We start from the raw sequence: 20,027 nt of genomic DNA, 5'->3' as shown, positions 1-20,027 counted from the left end.
AGGAAAGGTGCCTATGATTGAAGATACAAGTCTCATTCTGCATATGTATTCTAGAGTGGCAGTTTGGAAATTTGCTGTACTCCAAACTGGTCATCTGTACCTAGAAAAACCTTAAATCATGCCATTGCAGCTGGTTCTTAGTGCTTGGACTGATGATGGAAGGGTACATTGGAACAGGTAACATAAGTACAGTAGTCCCTCAGTGTCCATGGGGGATTGGTTCCAGGACACCCACCCCATGCCAGAATTTGAGGATGCTCCAGTTCCTTATTTAAAATGGCATAGTAATTGCCTATAACCTACTGACATCCTCCCATAAACTTTAAATCATCTCTGATACAGTATAAATGCTATGTAAATAGTTGTTGTACTGTATTTTAAAAAGTTGTATTTTTGTATTAAAACTTTTTTTGCCTTATTGTTGTTAAATATTTTTGATCTGTTAATTCTGAGGATGTGGAGGGCTGACTGTATAAGCAGGAGGTGATACATGATAAGAAGTTAAGTTTATATTATAAAATGGTTATTTTTTGATCTGGATATTGGTACTATTTACCAAGAAACAAACAGACTTTACTCTGTGATTCTTGTGCTCATTCTGGGCATGAGTTCTGTCATCTCTCAGACCAGTCCCCCTAAAATAGTGCCCCATGCCAATCTGAAAACTTCACTTTTAGGCAAACAACTAGTTTTATTTAGATATTAGAAGTTAGTAGTTTTAACAATACATGGTTTGCTAATGTAGTATAAATTTAAAGTAGGTGACCAAGTCTGTACCAGTTTGTAGGCAAATTAAATGAATGGCATATGGTGTAGATGGTGTTAACAGATTTTTGTCGATTGGCTTAAGATGGCCTAAAGTGGCCTCCTAAGTATTCTGCTTATAGCTTGCAGTTTCTGCTTTTAGTGTACTATAGCCAGATTGGGAGAACCAAGACATTTGTTGTCTGTTTGGCAGGAAGATCCTATTGCCAGCCACCTGCCTCATCATTCACCCAGAGCTTTCTGTTTGCTTTTGCAAGGAGAACTTTTTCCATACCTCTTGGTCACCATGTGCTGTATCCTGCTTTATATATTTTCCCCAACAGACTAGTTTTATGTTTACCTCAGTACTCCCTTAGGCTTCTAGGAAGCCTCTTCTAAGAAACCTCTTAGGCTTCTAGGAAGGAGGAATTAGAAGTGGGAGAGGATTAGGAACTGCTTCTTGTCTTTGAAAAATCGGAGTTTAAAACCATTCTCAATTTATGTTAAACAAAAATTCTCAAACCCTAAGGAAAGTGCAGGAGGTGCCAGAGTTGAACAGCTTTTAGGAGGCAGAAATGACTGTGGAAGCCATCAGGGTGCAGTATCCTTCTTGGTTTGCAGAGGCAATTTGATGTAGGATGTGGAAGTAGGTTTTAGCATTTCATTCGTAAAACCTGAATGGAAGGAATGTGTGTCAGATTCAGAATCCATTATTTGTTTTCTCTTTAAACAAAGGAAAAAAAAACACTTTGGAAAAATATTGGGTTTTTAAAATTTTTACTTTAATACAGCAGATTTATAGAAATAGGGGAAAGCCCATCTTTTTATTGCTAGGAATTCCACAGATTTAGTTGAGGAGCTATTTTCCAATTATAGATTGACTTGCCACTTGGGCTGACTCTTCTGTTTTCTGTAGATTGAAGAGTGCTGAGCCTGGGCAACCATAAATATGTGATTTTTCTTTTATTAATTATCTCAAAGTGAAAACTTTTCTTTGCTAAGTATTGTCTGTTATGATTTTGTTAATGTGTTTACTTTGTTTCCCTGCCATCTTGGATAGCTATCAGTTAAACTTTGTTCCTTACCATAAATTGATCCAAAACAATTTTGTTTAACAATTCAGAATTCAAATGGAGGGCTATATGAATGTAGATAAAGAATTTAAACAGAATTATGTACAGTTATATCCCTCAAGATTTTATCTATGTTTAATTATCATATGAATTTTTTGTTTCTTTGTATGTAATATTATCTGAAGTATCCATCCATCTTGTCTAAAATGTGCTTATATGGTCGTTTTAAATGACAGTTTTGTCAAGCTGTCTTAATTGCTTTCTGTGTACTTCACCCATGGATTGAAACCATCCTCTGCTACAGCCTTGCTTTTTTACTTTTATTCTTTTTTCTCTTTACATATTTCCTCAGAATATTTTGGATTTTTAGCCATGTAGAGTATGATTTTCAGTGTTTGTCTCCATCCAATCACTCATGCTATAGATATCTGCATAGTTACTGGGAGAGGTTTAGGAGCCTGTGAGCCTGCCTCATAGCAGCCTTGTGTTCCTTCAGGGAGTGTCAGTCAGTCTTCCTGAGTTGGAGTCCACATCCAGCAAGGTCATTTTGTCTGTGACCTTGTTGAGCCCTGTGATCACAAAATTAGCTCCTTGGCATGCTGGTAAGCAGCAGAACTGAGCAGAGCCCAGGCACATTAGGAGTTTCACATGGGAAAAGCATTTGACTTCTCTCCTCCTGTGTTTTGGGAGGGCTGATAACAAATGCTCACTCTCTTTTTTTTCATCAGTACCTGCACCACAAGCCACCATTGATGTGCACCCTGATATCTACTTGGGGATCAGGAAAGTGTACATGACAACAGCAAGGGAAGCAGCAGCACAGGAGACAGGCAAGGCCACCACTACCTTTGCCAGAACTACAGTGACTCTCGTTACACAACCAAGGTGCCGTGCTTAAGTCTCCCTCAGGGTGGTGGTCTTCTCCGTTTCCAAAAACTTAACAGCTGTCCCTGAGCCTGTTCCTGGGGTATACAATCATAAGCAGTGTGTGTATGCCTGTCCCAAGTGGCCAGTGATGGTCATCAGGCTAGACACAGTGACCCAAGAGCTATAGCTTGACCCTTGATAAGGGGGACCCAAGTGCTGGCTGGTTAAGGCACTGTGTTGTTGCCACTTTACAGGCAGGAACCTCAGAGAACACCCGCCACACATAGGCCAAACCTGATGGTGCATCACACCAGGATACAGTTAACAACAGAGTGTCATCTCGGGGACAAGTGCCTTTTAGGGTAGGAAGAGATGACAACATCTAGCAAAGACAATTAAGAGCTGTGTAGGCCATAGTTCATGCCCACCAGCAATTGGTGGTTCTGTCCCATGTGACCTTCACCATATAATGGAACTAGTTAGTTAGCTAAGATAAATAAGTTGAAACTAACCAGGTGTCCTTGGTCACGGTTGGGCCCTCTTGTTCATGATGCTAATTGCTTTAGTTACTTACTATTCACTCCATTTGTGTGAGATTCCTGACACAGGATTATAGAGATGACCAAGCACAGTGCACCTAACACTGGGCAGATGCGATCAACAGCAGTTTATTGTTCACATACACTCATAGCCTGCAAGAGGAGACACCACACACCACACAGGGCTACACAGGGATTGTACTTGGGAAAAGGGTGAACATCCAGGGTCTGTGGGAGGCAGACTTTGTAGTACCAAGAGGACGGGGTGACCCCTGGTTCCCATGGAAGGATGCGATTGGCTTGCATGAGTAATTCTACAGGCTGGCAAGAAATGGAAATCTTCTACTTGGGCATAAGAAGGAACTGCACATGGTCCCCTCAGTAAGGATGGTGGTTTGGTTAGGGGACCTTATCCATAGGAGCAGAGTGGGGAAGGGAACTAGTGGATAGACCATTGGAGGTCTTTCCAATTTCAGATACCAAGGCAGCACATGATATTGGGCCTGAATTTTAGGCTTTACACCACACAAACCATTGTGTTGGACTTTGAAGACTTTTTTCCTTTCCCCCCAAAGCTAGTAGTTATGCCTTCCTTCACTATCTCACTGCCCCTTCATTTCTCCCACTACCTACTGTCTAATAAGTACTAGAAAATGCAGTCTGTCAGGGAAAGTGCATGGCATAGTGATTTCACGGTTGAGTTTCAGCTCAGGTCTTTTTCCAGAGTAGAGGTCCTCCAACCTGGCTGTCTATTAGAATCATCTGCGAGAGTTTAAAAAATTATGTGGGGTCTCACCTCAGACCAATTAAATTGGAATCTTTTGGAGATGGGAGTGAATTTTTGTTTTAGGGTGGTTCAGCCGTATTGAGAACTGCTTCTCATGGATGTCAGCAAAGTCACCGTGTCTAAAACCAAGTGCGTTGTCTTAGTCCATGGAACCAGCTCTTCCCATTGACTGTTTCTCCCTTTTAATGGTACTAATATCATCTTCCCAATCTTCCAGGCCAGAAAAGTTAGCATTCTCTTTGTACTTGTTCTCCCCCTTTCCATGGAATGATATTTATCATTGGTCCGCCTTTGTTAATTTCATTTCGTCTTTACTGCTGCACTTCCAGACTGTTGTAATTTATTCATAGAATACCTTTCCAACCTCTGCCCACTCTCTGAGTGCCCCAAATAGAACATTTCCAGTCCTGATCTCTCACTTTATTATTTTCATTTGTCTACAAAGCAGCTTGATGTAATATTAAGATAGGTGAATTGGAATTCAAGAAATCTAATTCTTGTAATTCTGAGTCAGTGTGAAGCTTTGGGCAGATCATTTGACAACTCTAACCCTAAGTTTCATTATCTTAAGACGAAAGGATTACATTACCTGAGCCTTGGATTCTTTCTCCTCACTGTGACTCAGTCTTCACTGTTCCTTCAAACTTAGCCTGTCTGTAATAGAACTCATCCATCTACTTTCCCAAAAGTTACCTCTTTCTCGTGCCCTGATGTCTCTTGCCAATACCAGCATTCTACCATTTTAGACCACTTAAAAAGAATCCAGCTGGGCACGGTGCCTCATGCCTGTAATCCCAGCACTTTGGGAGGCCGAGGTGGGTAGATCATGAGGTCAGGAGTTCAAGACCAGCCTGGCCAACATGGTGAAAACCCGTCTCTACTAAAAATACAAAAATTAGCTGGGTATGGTGGTGGGCACCTGTTATCCCAGCTACTCGGGAGGCTGAGGCAGAGAATTGCTTGAATCTGGGAGGTAGAGGTTGCAGTGAACTGAGATCGTGCCACTGCACTCCAGCCTGGGTGACAAGAGTGAGACTCCGTCTCAAAAAAAAATCCGTTATCTTCATTTTCTTGGACTCCGTGACTTCTCCTCTGTTTTATTTGCTAGCCTGCTGTTTACTGTTACTTCTACTTGGGTATGACTCGCTGGTCTTCTTGGACCCCAAGCCTGCCCTACCTAGTCCTACCGGATGAATCTTTACATCAAACAAACTTTGATAATTTTTGTCCTTTTCTCAGAAATCTTCAATTAATGGCTCTCCATTACATAAAAGATTCAATTCAGACTGCCTAGCCAGGCATTTTGAGAGTCTCTCTCCATGACTTATCTCCAGCCCCAAACTTCACCTGCCTTTGCTGATTCCTCTTCACCTGTTGGTCACCCATTGTACATGTTAGGTGTTTAGAAAACAATTTTTTAATTGAATTACTCATTAACTTTGGATTAACATATCCTTTAAATAAGATTTTAAAACATTTTATTAACTTTTTTCACACAGAAAAATGTCCTCTTTCTGGTGAGGAATTCTTCCAGTTCCAGCAAATGCATACCGTTGTGTAATGAACATCACAGTAAAGATATAGAACAGTTCCATCATCCCTAAAATTCTCTTTATAGTTGACCCTCTCCTGTCCCCAACCCCAACCACTGTTATGTTTTTTGTTCCTACAATTTTACCTTTTCTTGAATGTCATATAAATGAAATCATACAGTATATAGACTTTTCAGTTTGTCTTCTTTCACTCAGCATAATGCATTGGAGATTCATCCATGTTGTGTGTATAAGTGGTTTGTTCTTTTTTATAACTCTGTTTTTAAAATACCCCCAAGAGGGAGTTTACATTGGGAGTTGTGAGTTTTTTGTGTCTTGTATGCTATTTTGGAAAACAAGAAGAGAAAATGTCATCTAGATCATTTTTAGTGCCCCAAAACATGTTTAAGCTATTTTGTAGATGGTGTCTCATTTCAGTGTTGACAGAATAACTTTTTGTTTTTAGCCCATGTGTCAGTCTTATATGATTGGCTTTTGTACCAGGTCTGTAAATGAAGAAACGGAGACCCAGGGAGATCAAATAAATTGCCCAAATCACACATCCCTTGTGTTCAGAACGTAGATATCTTCACTCCCAAGTCTACAGGCAGTGTTGTTCTACCCCAAAAGGCATTAAAATGTAATAAGTGAAAAGGTCTTGTGTTGCTGGTGAGGCCTCTTGAGACTGAATATGTAGAGTCTTGTTTGTAAAATCCTTTGTCTTCCCCCATAAGATTATAACTTGAATTTTCAGGGCTCTGAAGCTTGGTTTATTCAGTCCTGTGTTCACAGCTGTGTTCATTCCTGATCTGGGTCAATTGACATTATGGCATAGGGTCCAACAACAACAGAAAAGTGCAGTCAGATTTTACCTTACAATGTGGTATATGATAGCTCTAGAAGGGCCTGGCCACTTGCTTCTACTGCTCTTCTTAACAGTAATTCTTATCAAGCTAACTGATTTTTATCAGCAGATTAGGATTTAGAAATGATTTTTTTCTGACTAAAGAAGATGAACTGGAGTTGGTATTTCTCTTCTTGAATTGTGTGAATGTGCCTCACTCATCATGAAGATCAAAGAGTTTGGCCATGTGACCTCAGAGATCCCATTCAGTTCTGATTGTGTGAATGTGGCATTGAAGTATTTGTGGACTATAGAAAGCTTCCTTAGTTTATACCTTTATATCATCTCAGGTAAAACAGATTATAGGAATTATAGCAACATAAGATACTGCTTCAAGTTAATAGTAATTAGTTTGAATAGCCAGAGGAGATTCATTCAGTGAGTAAAAGTCTTGTTATTCAGCAGTTGGCCCACAGAAAGTTTCTCAGAATGGACTTTCCTAATACTCTTGGTTCAGTAGTGAGAGTTTCTTAGGAGGTTGTTGTCACTCTTACTACTGATTTTTGCCATCTCCTCACAGACAAGGATTGAAATCACTACTGTTGATTTGCCTTTTGGCTTGTATTACCCACATGTAAGGTAACAGAGCTTTTACTTCAAAATTAATTCATTGAATGTTTAAAACACTTTTTTTGAGGAGTAATGTCTTAATGTTAATGATGGTAATGCATCCTTTCAAACTAGTCAAGCACAGAGCTTCCTCACTTTGGAAGTGGTGACAGTACTAGTGCCTTCTCACAAGTAATGTTTGGCAGATATTTTAAGTTAAGTGTTCACATTTTTGGAGAGATGGATTTTTCGTCCAAGCTTTATAGCTGTGTGTATGATCCTTCTCTTTTGACCCACTATCGATAAATCCGTATATACTATTAGTATATTTACTAATTTATCAAATACTATGCTAATATTAGTTAGACAATAGTCATAATAGATATGGTCCCTCTCCTCATGGCCCTCTTTTAATCTTACAGATATGGATACTTTTTGATATGCAGTCTTGAGTTTAAGGTGATAGGTTTTCACTAGCCTGTAGTAGAGAATGTCAGGAATTCACCTATACAGACTTTATTTGGCCTGACTTATATGCAAAAGATAAATTTTCACAGAAGTTGATCTACTTTACAAATTGCCATATGTTTCAAAGAAAACTTTTGGGCATCTAAAAGAATTCATAGATACAAAAAAGAAAATCAAACCCTCAGTATATTTTGCTGCTCTGTCACCTTTAAGGCAAAAATACTTTCTCAGCCAGAGCTTGAATATGTGAGAAATCTTTAAAACTGTTACAGAAGCCTTTCTTCATGCTAATCTTTGAAAGAAAAGAGTAACCATTTGTCATTTGAATACTCTTCCATTGTTGGTTAGTTGACATGAGTTTAGGAGACTATAAAAATAAAATATCAGAGCACACTCAAAAAAGAATTGTTGAATGTTAAAAACATATTAGCTATAAAGAAAAAAGAAGGGTTGAAAGAGAAAGTTGAGGAAACTTCTCAGAAAGTAGAACATGAAGAGTTTTTTTTCTCTTTTAAATGAGACAGCAAATTAAGAGGTACAGCTCAGATGGTCCATCATTCAAACAGTAAAATGAGTTCCATTAAAAGAAAAGAATAGGGAGGGAATTATGAAGAAATAATACCAGAGGGATTGTCGGAACTGAAAAATCTGACAGTTTCCAGATTGTGAAAGAATCCACAGGTACCTAACCTCATGGGTGAAAATAGCCCCAAGGCACATATTTTGAAAAGATGATTCTAAAAACTTTCCAGAAAGGAAGAGATTGTCACATACAAATGGGCAGAAATCAGAATTGTTCAGATTCTTCAACCTAAGTGGTGGAAGGAACAGAACAATGGAGTAATGCTCTCAAAATTCCAAGGAGAAATCGACCTCCAGCCTGTGATTTGCAAGCCACCAGTCCGTCCAGGTAAGATAGAAACATTTTCAGACACGAAGGTCTCAAAAACTTACATCTCATTTTTAGGATTTTCTAGAGCATTACTAGATGTTGTGCTTCACTAAAATGAGAGTGTAAACCTGGAGAGGAGAAACCTCGGAGTCCACCATGGAGAGAAACTGAGGGATTGAATCTCTGGGAGGATAGTGATGAGAAGTCCCAGGAGGCAGATAAGAGACAATGATGGAGGACTCTACCTATAATGACCCAAGAGAAGAACTTTGAGCTTAGATTGAAAGGAGTTTCAAGGTTTTAGAGGAGCATTTTAGGAGAAGTTTAGAGGACCTTTTCATGAGAAGTTAGTGACTCATAGAAAACCATGCAAATTTTAAAATGAGGTAGTTACTATCTTCAGGGAAAGAATTAAAGTTTTAGCAAAGTATAGTTCATGGCTTAGCTGTGAATTAAATGTTGATTTAATAAATAAGGGTGATAGTAACTATATTGGGAAGATAACACTTCATCTTCCATAGTAGGGGGACTTCCTGTTTTTGAAAAAAAGTTTTATTGGAACACAGCCATACCCATTTGTTTGCATATTTGTCTGTGGCTCTTTTCGCATCACAGCAGAATTGAGTAGCTGCAACTGAGACCATATGGCCTACAAAACCTAAAATATTTATTATCTGGCCTTTTTATAAAAATACTTGCTGACTCCTGTTCCATAGGAAGAAGCCAATAAAATAATGCCTAAAATTGAAGAAAAAAAAAAAAAAGTAATAGCAGTAATAACCATGTTATTTAAAGTAGATTGGGAAGGAGCAGAAGGAACAGCTGAGGTTCAAATGATTGCCTCTGAGAATAGTGAATCAGGACTGGGGAGTGGAATCAGGGACTGGTTTTTTTGTTTTAGGCTTTATATTTTTATTGAATTCTTAAGCTAAGTACATGTATTTGAAAGGTGTGAAGGAAGAATGCTGAGAAATTTGATTGGATTAGGAGAAAAAAAAAGAGGGCACTAGTTACATTGAAAGGAGGAGTTGAAAGCATTTTCAATAAACACAGCTTTCCCATTAATTCACTTACTCATTCCACAGCTAATCACTGAAGAGTTCAAATGTCAGGCACTGAGCTCTACACTGCAGAACACGATTCCTCCCCGGAAGGTGCTTGGGCACCCTGCAGCTGCTGGCACGCACAGACAGGTAAAAGATTATAATAACCTGGTGATACAGCTGCTGTAGTTTAGTGCCTATCACAAGATGCTTATGCGATTTAGGCAGGTCAGGGAAGACATCCCAGACAACATGACACCAGATCTGAATTTTGAAGGATGAGACCATGTGAGGCAGGGCCTGAACAAGACCTGAATGAGCAGGGCAGACGTCGGAACCCACAGGTGTTCAGTAGAGTTGGATGAATGTTGGAAAATAATGTCAGAGCAGTAGACAAGAACCAGAGGCCAGATTGCTTATGCAGGGCTCTTTGCTATGGGGAATATGTTTTTATTTTGTTTTAAGACACAATACCCACTGAAGAGATAGCATCTGATTTTGTTTGCACTTTAGGAAAACATACTGTTGGTAGCAATGAGGGTAATGGGGGTGAGGGTAGGAGACATTGAAAACAGAGAAGCACTTAAGAAACTGTTTCAAGCAAAAATGACAACAAAAAAAATATGGGAATAAACCAGAGTCGACTGGAGAGGAACCAAGGGATTCTGGAATTAAAAGAGTTATGGGAAAGGGAAGGAATCAAGGACGACTCAATTCTGGGCTGGGTGGCATGGCAGGTCGCAGGACATTAACCTCTGATGGGGAACACAGGAGCAGGTGAGAGAGAGAGTTTGTGTGTGTGTGTGTGTAAAGATGTGTGTGAGTTTCGTTTTGGAAGAGTTGTGGGGTTTTTTGGTGGTACCTGTGCAGTGTCTCAGGAACTGGCCAGGACGTGGTTGGATATAGCCACATAGAGGTCAAGAGGAGGGCTTGGATTTGCAAATGTGCAGGTCATTGTGCGAAGAGATGAAGTTTGGGAGTTGAGTAGAAAACTCAGGGAGCCTTTCTGGTATTGCCAGCATTGAACCCTGGGAACAGTGATATTTAAGGATTGGGTTTTATAAGAGGAGGATTCTAGCGAGGAAGCTTAGCCTAGAAGCCTGCAATCAGAGGGATCAAGAAACCAGTGAGATGAGAATTTTAAGAGGAAATGATCCATAGTTTAAAATGCTGCAGAGCACTCAAAGCCTAAAAATGGCCGTTAGATTTGGTAGCTAGGGAGTGATTGTCAAGAACAGCTTTAGGGAAGTAATACGGGAGGAAGTGAACTTTCAGATGTGTAGAGGATTTTTTCGTGTTGTTAATGTTTTGAGATAGAGTTAAACATGTTTCTTTGTTGAGAGGAGGAGAGCTATACAAAGGGAGACATTTAGTGATAACTTAGGGAGAAGAAATGATTCTTCCATTCAAAGAATGCTTATTGCGCACATGCTAGGAGCTCAATCCTATTCCAGACTCGGGGGATATAGAATGAACAAGACAAAGTTTACTCTGTGTGTGTGTGTGTCAGGAACAGGCAATAAGCTTAAAACCAAATAGATACATAGGAAGTCCTCACTTTAAGCAAAACAGCATCTAATTTTTTTCTCATCAACGTTGTAATGAAATGGTGTTGATTAGAGGAGCTGGCTTAAGTTGTTTCACTTAAAGTCCTTGTTTCACTGAAAGTCATAGCTTTTTCCAAGAGTCTGGACATTAAGTAAGGTCTTACTATAATATAATATCAGGGAGTAATAAGGACCTGGAGGAAAATGAAATTAGAATAAGAGGATAACAGAGTGGTGGTGGGTGGGAGGTGGGGTGCTGTTTTCTGTAAGGTGGTTAGGGAAGGTGTTGCTGCTAAGGTGATATTTGAGGAGAGTCCTGAATGAAATGAGGAAAGAGTAACTGGGAGGTAATCAAGAGACTGAGGTTACTGAGTAGGGGGAGAGAGGGTGGATCTCAAATACGGATGGAAAGGTTAGTTGTCCCCAGGAGATGAGGCACTGTTGCAGAATTTTTGAACTGGAGAGAGAGAGAGTAATTTAAAAAAAGAAAACTTTCAAAATGTTCTAATTGAAACCTGGCCCCCATTTTTCTTAATAGGAGCATCCTTAGATGGGTGAGTTTAAGAAGGAATGGGAGCTTTTATATTGTTTGTTTTTCCATCATTAAAACATCTTCTTCTTCATTTATGTCTTCTTCCCTTGACGCTGGAGGGATGACCTTAAGGACAAGTAGCACAAATGGCTGCCTATAACTAGTCTTCACCATGTGACAGATGCCATAGATTGTTATCCCTTTGAATTCTCCTAAGGCCCTCTGAGGCATACATTGTCAGCATTTTACAGGGAGGAAACAAAGTCTGGAAGAGGTTTCACATGTCTCGTCATCATCACAGCCCAGATCCAAACTGCTTTCTGGTACTTCAAACCCTTGCTATTAAAGTACCTCCTGTAGACTGCTCACACTCTGTAATAGAGATAGGTACATGTGTCCAGTTTTTAGGCGTGGAGGGTAGTAAGGTGGGGAAATGGGAAGTTGGGGGATTTCTTATCCGTTGGACTGCCTCCGGGGTCAGGAGTCTTGATAAGAGGTGTTTGGGCCAGGATTTAAGGCAGGTGGCATTCCTCAAGACATCTCTGCTTTCTTGGTTATCTCACTCTTCCCAGATGAGTTACTCTCTGTGTCCTTATTCCTATTCCTAAAATCCCCACAGTATAACCATGTGGGATTACCCTATTTATGCCTGCTATTGTTAGAGTGGTTCATAGGAAACAATCTCAAGGTTGAGGATGGGCATGAGTAGATTATAAAAATACATGTTCATTGTGGAAAATTTGAGGTTTAGAGTTGCTTCCCACATACTCTGTCTCAAAGTGCCTGATAGAGTGGTGAGGGTAGGGGCCTGTTAACAGCAAAATTCTCCATCGTTACTGTGTTCAGTTGTGTCTACTCTCGTCTTCTGTGAATATGAAGGACTTTGGTAGGGGTTTGCTGGGTATGCACTTGTTTGTGTTTGCAAAAACACACACTCTCATAATGAAATAGACCCTTGGACTGAGCAGGGATTGTTAGGATGGCAGAGTTCTCAAGGTATAGTGAATTTAAATCATTTCTATGAATAAATGGTTGAATGGGGTGAACCTGATATTTTGTTATTTTTAAAAACTTATATTACACAGCACTGAGGAACTTGGAAATGGCACAGGCACTGTTGCAGAATTTTTGGACCAGAGAGAGAGATAGTAATTAAAAAAAAAAGAAAACTTTCAAAATGTTCTTATTGAAACCTGGCACCCATTTTTCTTAATAGGAGCATCCTTAGATGGGTGAGTATAAGAAGGAATGGGAGCTTTTATGTTGTTTATTTTTACAGCATTAGCAGCTTACCTTCCTGTGAAGGTAATTAAATGCTGCACTCCTACAGAAGCACTCATACATACTGCAGCAAGGAGAGTGGGAGTCCCACTAGCTTCCCACCAGTTTCCCCGATTCAGAAGTTATACACTTGATGTTTTCCGCTGTTGACAGGTTTTCTGTTTTGCCCATACAGAATTGTCTGTAGAATTATCTGCATTATGTTTCTAATTAAGTATCGAGACCCTGAAATTACTTTTTGATTTGTTCTTTATTGAGCCAGAAGGATCTAGTCAGAACTTCTGAGTGATGGCAGCAGAGACTGTAGAGCCATTTCCAGCATTGTACAGAAGTACAAGCTTTAGGGTGTAACTAGTCATCTATTCCTAGCACATAAAATTTAGCCTCACAAAAAGATGACATTGTTTTATACATTTTTTTAATGTGTGCCTTTAAAAAGATTTAAAAGTAGAGATAATTTAAGGGTGTTTATAAATTATGGGGTGCTGTCCGGAGAAGGACAAGCCAATAAATGCTTATTGAACACCTATTGATGACGTTTGTTATCTTGTTGGGTGGCAGCATGCTGGTGTGTTTTGTGAACTGTTGGGATGCCAGAAATGATTTGACAGTAACATGAGATTTGCCAGCATTTGCTTTCAGTGAACTAGACAGTTATTCCGCAGTAACATCGCCATCATTCAGATTTCACATGCACATTCTCTCCGTCTCAGAGGCTAGCCAAGTCTGATGTGATATTTTCACAGTTCACTCACCTCATCTCTGACCTTCCCCTTGGGGTCAGGTTCATTTCCTACCCGCTCGTGGCCTTGGGAGATATTCCTTAAAGTGGAACTGGCCTATAAAAGGATTGAAAACGTTCATAGATCTAGTGGCATATTGCCTGAGTGCTCTTCAGAAAGCTTGAAACAGTTAAAAGTGCCATTAGCAATGATAAGTAGGACCTGTTTTCCCACATTCCTGGCAGTGTTATGCACGCTGCTTATTTTTATTGCAGTGCTCGTTTGTGGTAGTGAATCAGAAATTGTGCTTTCTGATGTCCCTGCTGCATCGTACTTGTATCGGTTCTTTATACGCTACAAAGGTAATTTTTTATTAACATTGGTAGAGTTTTCCTGTAGTGTTTTGTGTTGTTTGTTTTTTGAGACAGGGCCTCACTCTGTCACCTAGGCTGGAGTACAGTAGTGTGATCTCACTGCAGATTGGACCTTCCAGACTCGGATGATCCTCCTACCTCAGCCTCCCAAGTAGCTGGGACCACAGGTGGAAGCCACCACACCCGGCTAATTTTTGTATTTTCTGTGGAGACAAGTTTTTGCCATGTTGCCCAGGCTGGTCACAAACTCCTGGGTTCAAGTGATCCACCTGCCTTGGCCTCCCAAAGTGCTGAGATTACAGGTGTGAGCCATTGTACCTGACCTTTCTGTAATTTTTAATGATTTCATTTTGTTGGGCAGAATTTTATTTGAGACATACTGTTAGACATACCAAAATGGTTAGAAATAATCGGTGCCACGAAGAAAAGTTAGCACATAGACAGAAGATCTCTCAGCAAGGCGATCTTTAGTCTCTGCAGAAAGGGTACTCAGTCGCAGATGAAACAATGGCCAGAGCACACCTGAACAAAGGAAAGCAGATATATTTATCCCTTGTGCATTTGGATCATCCTTACAGCTGTGTCCTGCATCCATTGGCTGGAGCTGGACCTCACACTCTTAAACTGACACCCGATTTGCTAATAGCCTAAAACTTTCCTAAATAGGTAAGTGCAGGGAAGAACAAAGAAGGAGAGGAGGTTGCTTACGAAAGGTTTAAGGAAGCGGTAACATTTCCAAATAAGGAATGGGCATAGGCTGTGAGCTGGAACGTGCCTGTGAGCATGTCCAACAGTTACTTAGGATAGGGCCTAACAAAGAGTTATTAGCCCAAAGCAAAGAGGCTTTGAAGAAAGTTAGTCTTTAAAAGAAACTATTATTTCTAACACTTATGATTTATTCTTTAGCAAGAAGGGGAACTTTGAAGACGAAACTTTTTACTTTCTACACATATGTCTTATTATTGATAATAGCCTTTTTTATTAGCTGGAATTTTCCCCCAAACTTCTTTATTTTTGACTTTGTGGCAGTTTGTGATGGTTGAGAATGTCAGTTTTCTGGGATCTGATAATTTAAAGAATAGAGATAAAGGAGATAAACTTGTAGTAACATCATTTACCTAGAATTGACTCCACTGTAATGAAGCTTAGGAGATAATTTTTTTTTTTTTTTTTTTTTTTTTTAATTTTAACTGCCTTGGTTCAGAGCACTTAACATTTATCTGGAATTTATGGCTTCTTCAGGTAAATAATTGTCCTATCGAACACTAACCCTTACATTGATTCTTAGAAGTACCATTTACTAAATGGACTTGCCTTTCCCTGATTTAGCCAGTTAGTCTCTGCCCTCATCCCCTTCCCCTGAGCACCCGACCATGCCTGCTTTCGAGCTGCTTACCTCCTTAGCCGCTGCACTCTTTGCAAACAGCAGTACCTTGGTAGACATGTCTCTCTAGGACAGATTCCATGGCATTTTGTGGTTCTTTTTAATAGAAAATGCCTCTAACTCTTAGAGAAAAAAAATCTAAATTGACAGACATTAAAATGATAAACCGTAATTGCAGTCCCAAGGATGATTGGAATCATGTCTTTCATTTTTCTGTGTGCATCCAGCATGCCATGAACTCACTTAGAATTGGAACTCACTTTAATGTTTTTTAAATTGCAAATTGACAAATTATGGTTGTATATATTTATGGGGTACAGAGTGATGTCATTTTTGAATACAATGTGGAATAATTAAGTCAAACTAACATATCTACCACCTCAAATACTTATCTCACTTTAATCTTAAAGCTGTATTAATACTTAATGCCTACATATCCCATTCATTTGGATATGAGAAATAATTAGGAAACTTAAGGGTAATTTGGTTTTCTGAGTGAGTGGTGTTTTGTAGCTGTGTGGGATGACCAGGAAATCAAAGTCAACAAAAAATAGGAAGCAGTGTTTATATCCCGGCTAGAACCAGAAGCCTGAGATATTATGATCCTTGTATTGTTTGTATATGAGGAAGGTTAAGAGCTTCAGATCTGAAGCAGTAGTATTAGTTAGTGATGCTGGCAGCCCCAAATTCTGGGTTTCCTAGACTAGGGTTTGTTCTTTTCCCTGAGATGCCCCAACATGCCTTTGTACCTCTAAAGACAATTACTGGGCTTTTATGGTGTTCACAAGTCATTTATGAGAAGTGCAGTGTCATCAAGGACATTATGGTTGCAGTGGGGATGGAGGCTTAAGTCCTGGGTAGAATAAAATCAGTCCTTTAAAAAAAATCGTATGAAGTATTGCAATGAAATTATTTTTTCAAGTAATAAATGCACATGGTTTAAAACGTCAAATAATATACCAAATCCTGTCTCCTTAGAGAGAATTGCATTGAACTCTTAGCTCTTTTTTATTGTCTATATTTCTATTTCTTGATTTATCAATTATAGACATCATTGATTGTTTTCTTCCAAAAGGGATGAGGGCTTACCTTATTTCCTCCCCATCTCCTAATACCCCTCAATGAAGGCATGTTATTGTTTTTGTTCCTTTATTAGTTACCGCTAACTTTCATACATGCCAGCATCTTTTATAACTGATTTAATCTACAAAGACAATATCCTTTTGACTTCATTTTATTGGGTGCAATAAATTAGGGTCTAATAGAGTTAGATCTAATTAGGTCTACACTTAGGGCTCTGGGGGTTGTTGGACATAAATGTTCTGCAGAAGTAATCCCCTGTTTGTTTTCCTTGTGTGTTATAGTTAATCTGGCGATGTTGAAAATGTTTTATTTTGGATTTTGTCATAATCTTTGCCTTTTTAAAAATGTTTTACAGAAATAAATATCTTCCTTCAATAGATGAAAATGAAAATACAGAAGAAAGAGAAGCAGGTAAGAGATCACATTTCTTTTAAGTGAATGCATCTGGGGTATCTTGGTGCTTTTTCAACAAGGGGAGACACTGGCAGCATTGGCTCATCCCTTAATCTTTGGTACTTTCCCTGTTGCCTGTATTATAGTAACTGAGAGCTCTGTTCTGAATGACTTAATAATGTGGATTTTTCTTGATGCTCAGTTCATCTTCACGTAGGAGTAAATGTAATGAAAACTGTATATCAGAATATTATTCAAATTAGCCAAGTAGAAGAGAAACATTTCCTCCCTTTGAATAGCTTTCTGAGTCTTTTCTGAAAGAGAGATGTGACCAATTCTTTATAGTTTATATATTTATCCTTCTATCCATCTGGATTTTTGGTTAAACTAAAAGCATTCTTACTTACAAAATCCTTACTTATGATTTTGTAAGTAATGATCAGTGGATGGGTTCCTCCTAGAGAGAAGAATAGTGAAATAATTAGAAGAACAGGAGCATCAACTCTTTGGCATTTGGTTTTTTGAAGGGGGTGTGGGATGGAGAGTGTGATTTATCTTGCCAGGATCTCTTTCCTTGGTTGGTACTGCTGTGCCCTGAGTGTAATATATTCAAAGGAACTCTGAGACCTCACTCAGGGAGGTCAGATGGGAGACCTGTCTCTGTCTCTTGGAAATGGGCTATTTCTGATAGGCTGGTTTTTCTTTTACAGAATTGAATGACAACCTGGGAAGTGGGGTATCTAAATCCCTGCTTTTCACTGGGACTCTGTAACAAAGAGGTTGGGTGAGACTAGCCTCTCTTACTTTTCCAGTTTGCTTCTGGGGAACCCTAGTCTAATAATAGGGTGACGTAGGGTTATGGCTCAGGGTTATGGTTACAAAGACTACCCCCTGGTCTGTCCTCAATGGATAGGTTGGTTTGGGGAATTAGTTAACTCATCTGCTGCCAGATAACAAGAAGAGCAGTGACTAAATGCTGTCTACTTACTGGATTTATATCTGTCCTAGCTCAGAGAGTTGTCAACTGATAGGCAAACGCTACATGGAATGCAGTTCCATCTACCAGGAACTTATCCTGTGGATATACTCAGGTGTGCAAAACTGTGTGTATAAAGGCTTAAATTGCTGTTTCATGTATGATAGCAAAAATGGAAAAGAACGTACACATCCATCAAAAAGGGGACTGTTTAAATCATAGCTCACCCACCTAGTGGAATATTATGCTGCTGTTAAAAAGAACACATTACTGGCTGGACGCAGTGGCTCACACCTGTAATGCCAGCACTTTTGGAGGCCAAGGTAGGCTGATCACCTGAGGTCAGGAGTTTGAGACCAGCCTGGCCAACACGGCGAAACCCTGTCTCTACTAAAAATACAAAAAAATTAGCTGGGCATGGTGGCGAGTGACTGTAATCCCAGCTACTCAGGAGGCTGAGGCAGGAGAATCACTTGAACCTGGGAGGTGGAGGTTGCAGTGAGCCGAGATTGCGCCATTGGACTCCAGCCTGGACAAGAGCAAGACTCCGTCTCAAAGAACACATTACTGAAGAGAACCCCAAACCCTCAAAACTATTTTCATTTGTGATATGTGAGCAGGTTTATATTTCTTAAAGCAGTCTTCACATTTATTTATTTTTAGGCATCCTTTAAGATAAGCATTTATTTAAATCAAAACATTCTATAGTGATTACACCAAAATGAATTCTGGTTCCTTTCTGTGAGATTTTCCTGGTTCGTGTTAAGACCTTTGGTATATTAGCCAGCTGTTATGTAGCTTCAGTTGGATGGGTTTTTGTTTTAGACCTCATGGTAGTGTTGATGATGAACAGAACAGGATTTTTCATTTAAAAGTTAATATTAGATAGGATAGAGAAGCAGGTTAAAGAAGTGAGCAACTTTCAGAAAGACTTGATCCTGCTCCTCTTATAAATACTGATGGTAGGCCATACTGGTAACTGAACTGCAAGAAATTGCAGAGAATGAAAATAGAAAATTGTGTTCAAATTAAAGCAATATATAAACTCCAGGATGGAGAATTCAGTGCCTAACAGAGAAGAGGCTCATGTTCTGGAGTGAACTTCAGCTTTGACTTCCTTAGAACAGGATTGAAACTCTGACCCTACGATTTAGTTGTATAACTTTGGGTAAGTTCAGTCTTGTCAAATGTTCCTTTATGGAAATTTTTCCTTTGTGCTTCTTAACTAGTTGGGCATTCCACCACACCACTGTTGATGTCATCCATGATGTCATGAGGGGGTGGCCATCAACATTGCAGACCACAGACTAGGCAGTCCCCAGGAGCTCTTTAATAGTTCCAGAGAGTTCTCTGGCTAAAGATTGGTGCTGCATCTGTCGAGCAATGTTAACAATCTCATTAAAAGTGATATTTCCACTATATTTAATGTTTTTCTGTTTCTTTCTGTCTCTTGGTGGTTCCTTGAGGGTTTTGATGGTCAGGGCAGAAGAAGAAGGTACCACCTCAATCTGGGCCTGTCTGTTCTGAATGGTCAGTTTCACTGTAATCCTTAGACCCTTCCAGTCACCAGTTGCCTTGGCAATGTCATCACCAACCTTTCTGGGAGACAGACCCAGGGGGCTGATCTTGGGAGCCGGTGCAGACATGGCACTGACTTCCCCCCTGGTGCACCTCATGTACAGACTCTGATCTCATTGGGGTCAAACTTCAGAAGCATGGTGGAGGCAGCTGGTGTCAGATGAATCCGATTCAGGACGACCAAAGAAAGTTGCACCTTAGCCTCCTTTGAGCTGGAAGACAAAAGCCAGCCTTGTTTTTCTGTCACTTAAATGGGAGTAATCATAACATGCCTCACATCATAAGACTAGGATTAAGTGGGGTAATTTGTCAAGTACTTGGTATTCAGTTTGTCAGTGGCAAGGAAATCTTTCAGTTTAACAAAAGTAGCCATCAAACTTTGTCTTTTCTCTTACCATGATTCTGAGGTGTTAGAAGTAGCAGCAAATGAAATATCCACCTTTTAAAAACCCTCATTCCTATTAATTCACTTTCCTCTTCCTTGGAGAAAAATAGCATATAAATACACTCTGATCTTGATATTCCTCATTTCTTTGTTCAAAATCTTATCAAGGTAAATTGAAATGGTAGATTTTTACAAATTAAATCAAAACTCAGTAATAAACAATAGTGCTTCTTATTAACCAGAAAAGGCATAATAGGTGTAATGTGCCCAGAACAAAGGGTTTAGAGATTGAATTTGTTTTGCCTAAAGAAGCGTTGTGAGAAACAGACTTTAATAAAACGTTTGAAAGTGAATCACTCAGGAGAGCTATAGAC

The 20,027-nt window shown here is 39.5% G+C and overlaps 1 protein-coding gene and 1 pseudogene across 5 annotated transcripts in view; one reads left to right on the top strand and one right to left on the bottom strand.

The window, feature by feature from the left end:
- Positions 1-20,027, top strand: part of CHD6 (chromodomain helicase DNA binding protein 6) — a 221,366-nt gene that overhangs the window by 54,930 nt on the left and 146,409 nt on the right. The window contains exons 1-3 of one of the 5 annotated variants that reach the window (XM_003904734.5): positions 439-8,373; positions 9,441-9,548; positions 16,677-16,732. In XM_003904734.5, the coding sequence (XP_003904783.1) occupies positions 16,700-16,732 (33 nt within the window). In that variant the 5' untranslated portion in view covers positions 439-8,373; positions 9,441-9,548; positions 16,677-16,699. The other 4 variants (XM_031656781.1, XM_017944807.3, XM_009216111.4 and 1 more) reach the window with 4 other exon arrangements.
- On the bottom strand, positions 18,998-19,407 carry LOC110740499 (annotated as a pseudogene).

The sequence above is a fragment of the Papio anubis genome, chromosome 16, assembly GCF_008728515.1.
Source record: "Papio anubis isolate 15944 chromosome 16, Panubis1.0, whole genome shotgun sequence".
Classification (NCBI taxonomy): domain Eukaryota; kingdom Metazoa; phylum Chordata; class Mammalia; order Primates; family Cercopithecidae; genus Papio; species Papio anubis.
Note: the sequence above shows the minus strand (reverse complement) of the source record. Positions and strands in the feature narration are given on the sequence as shown.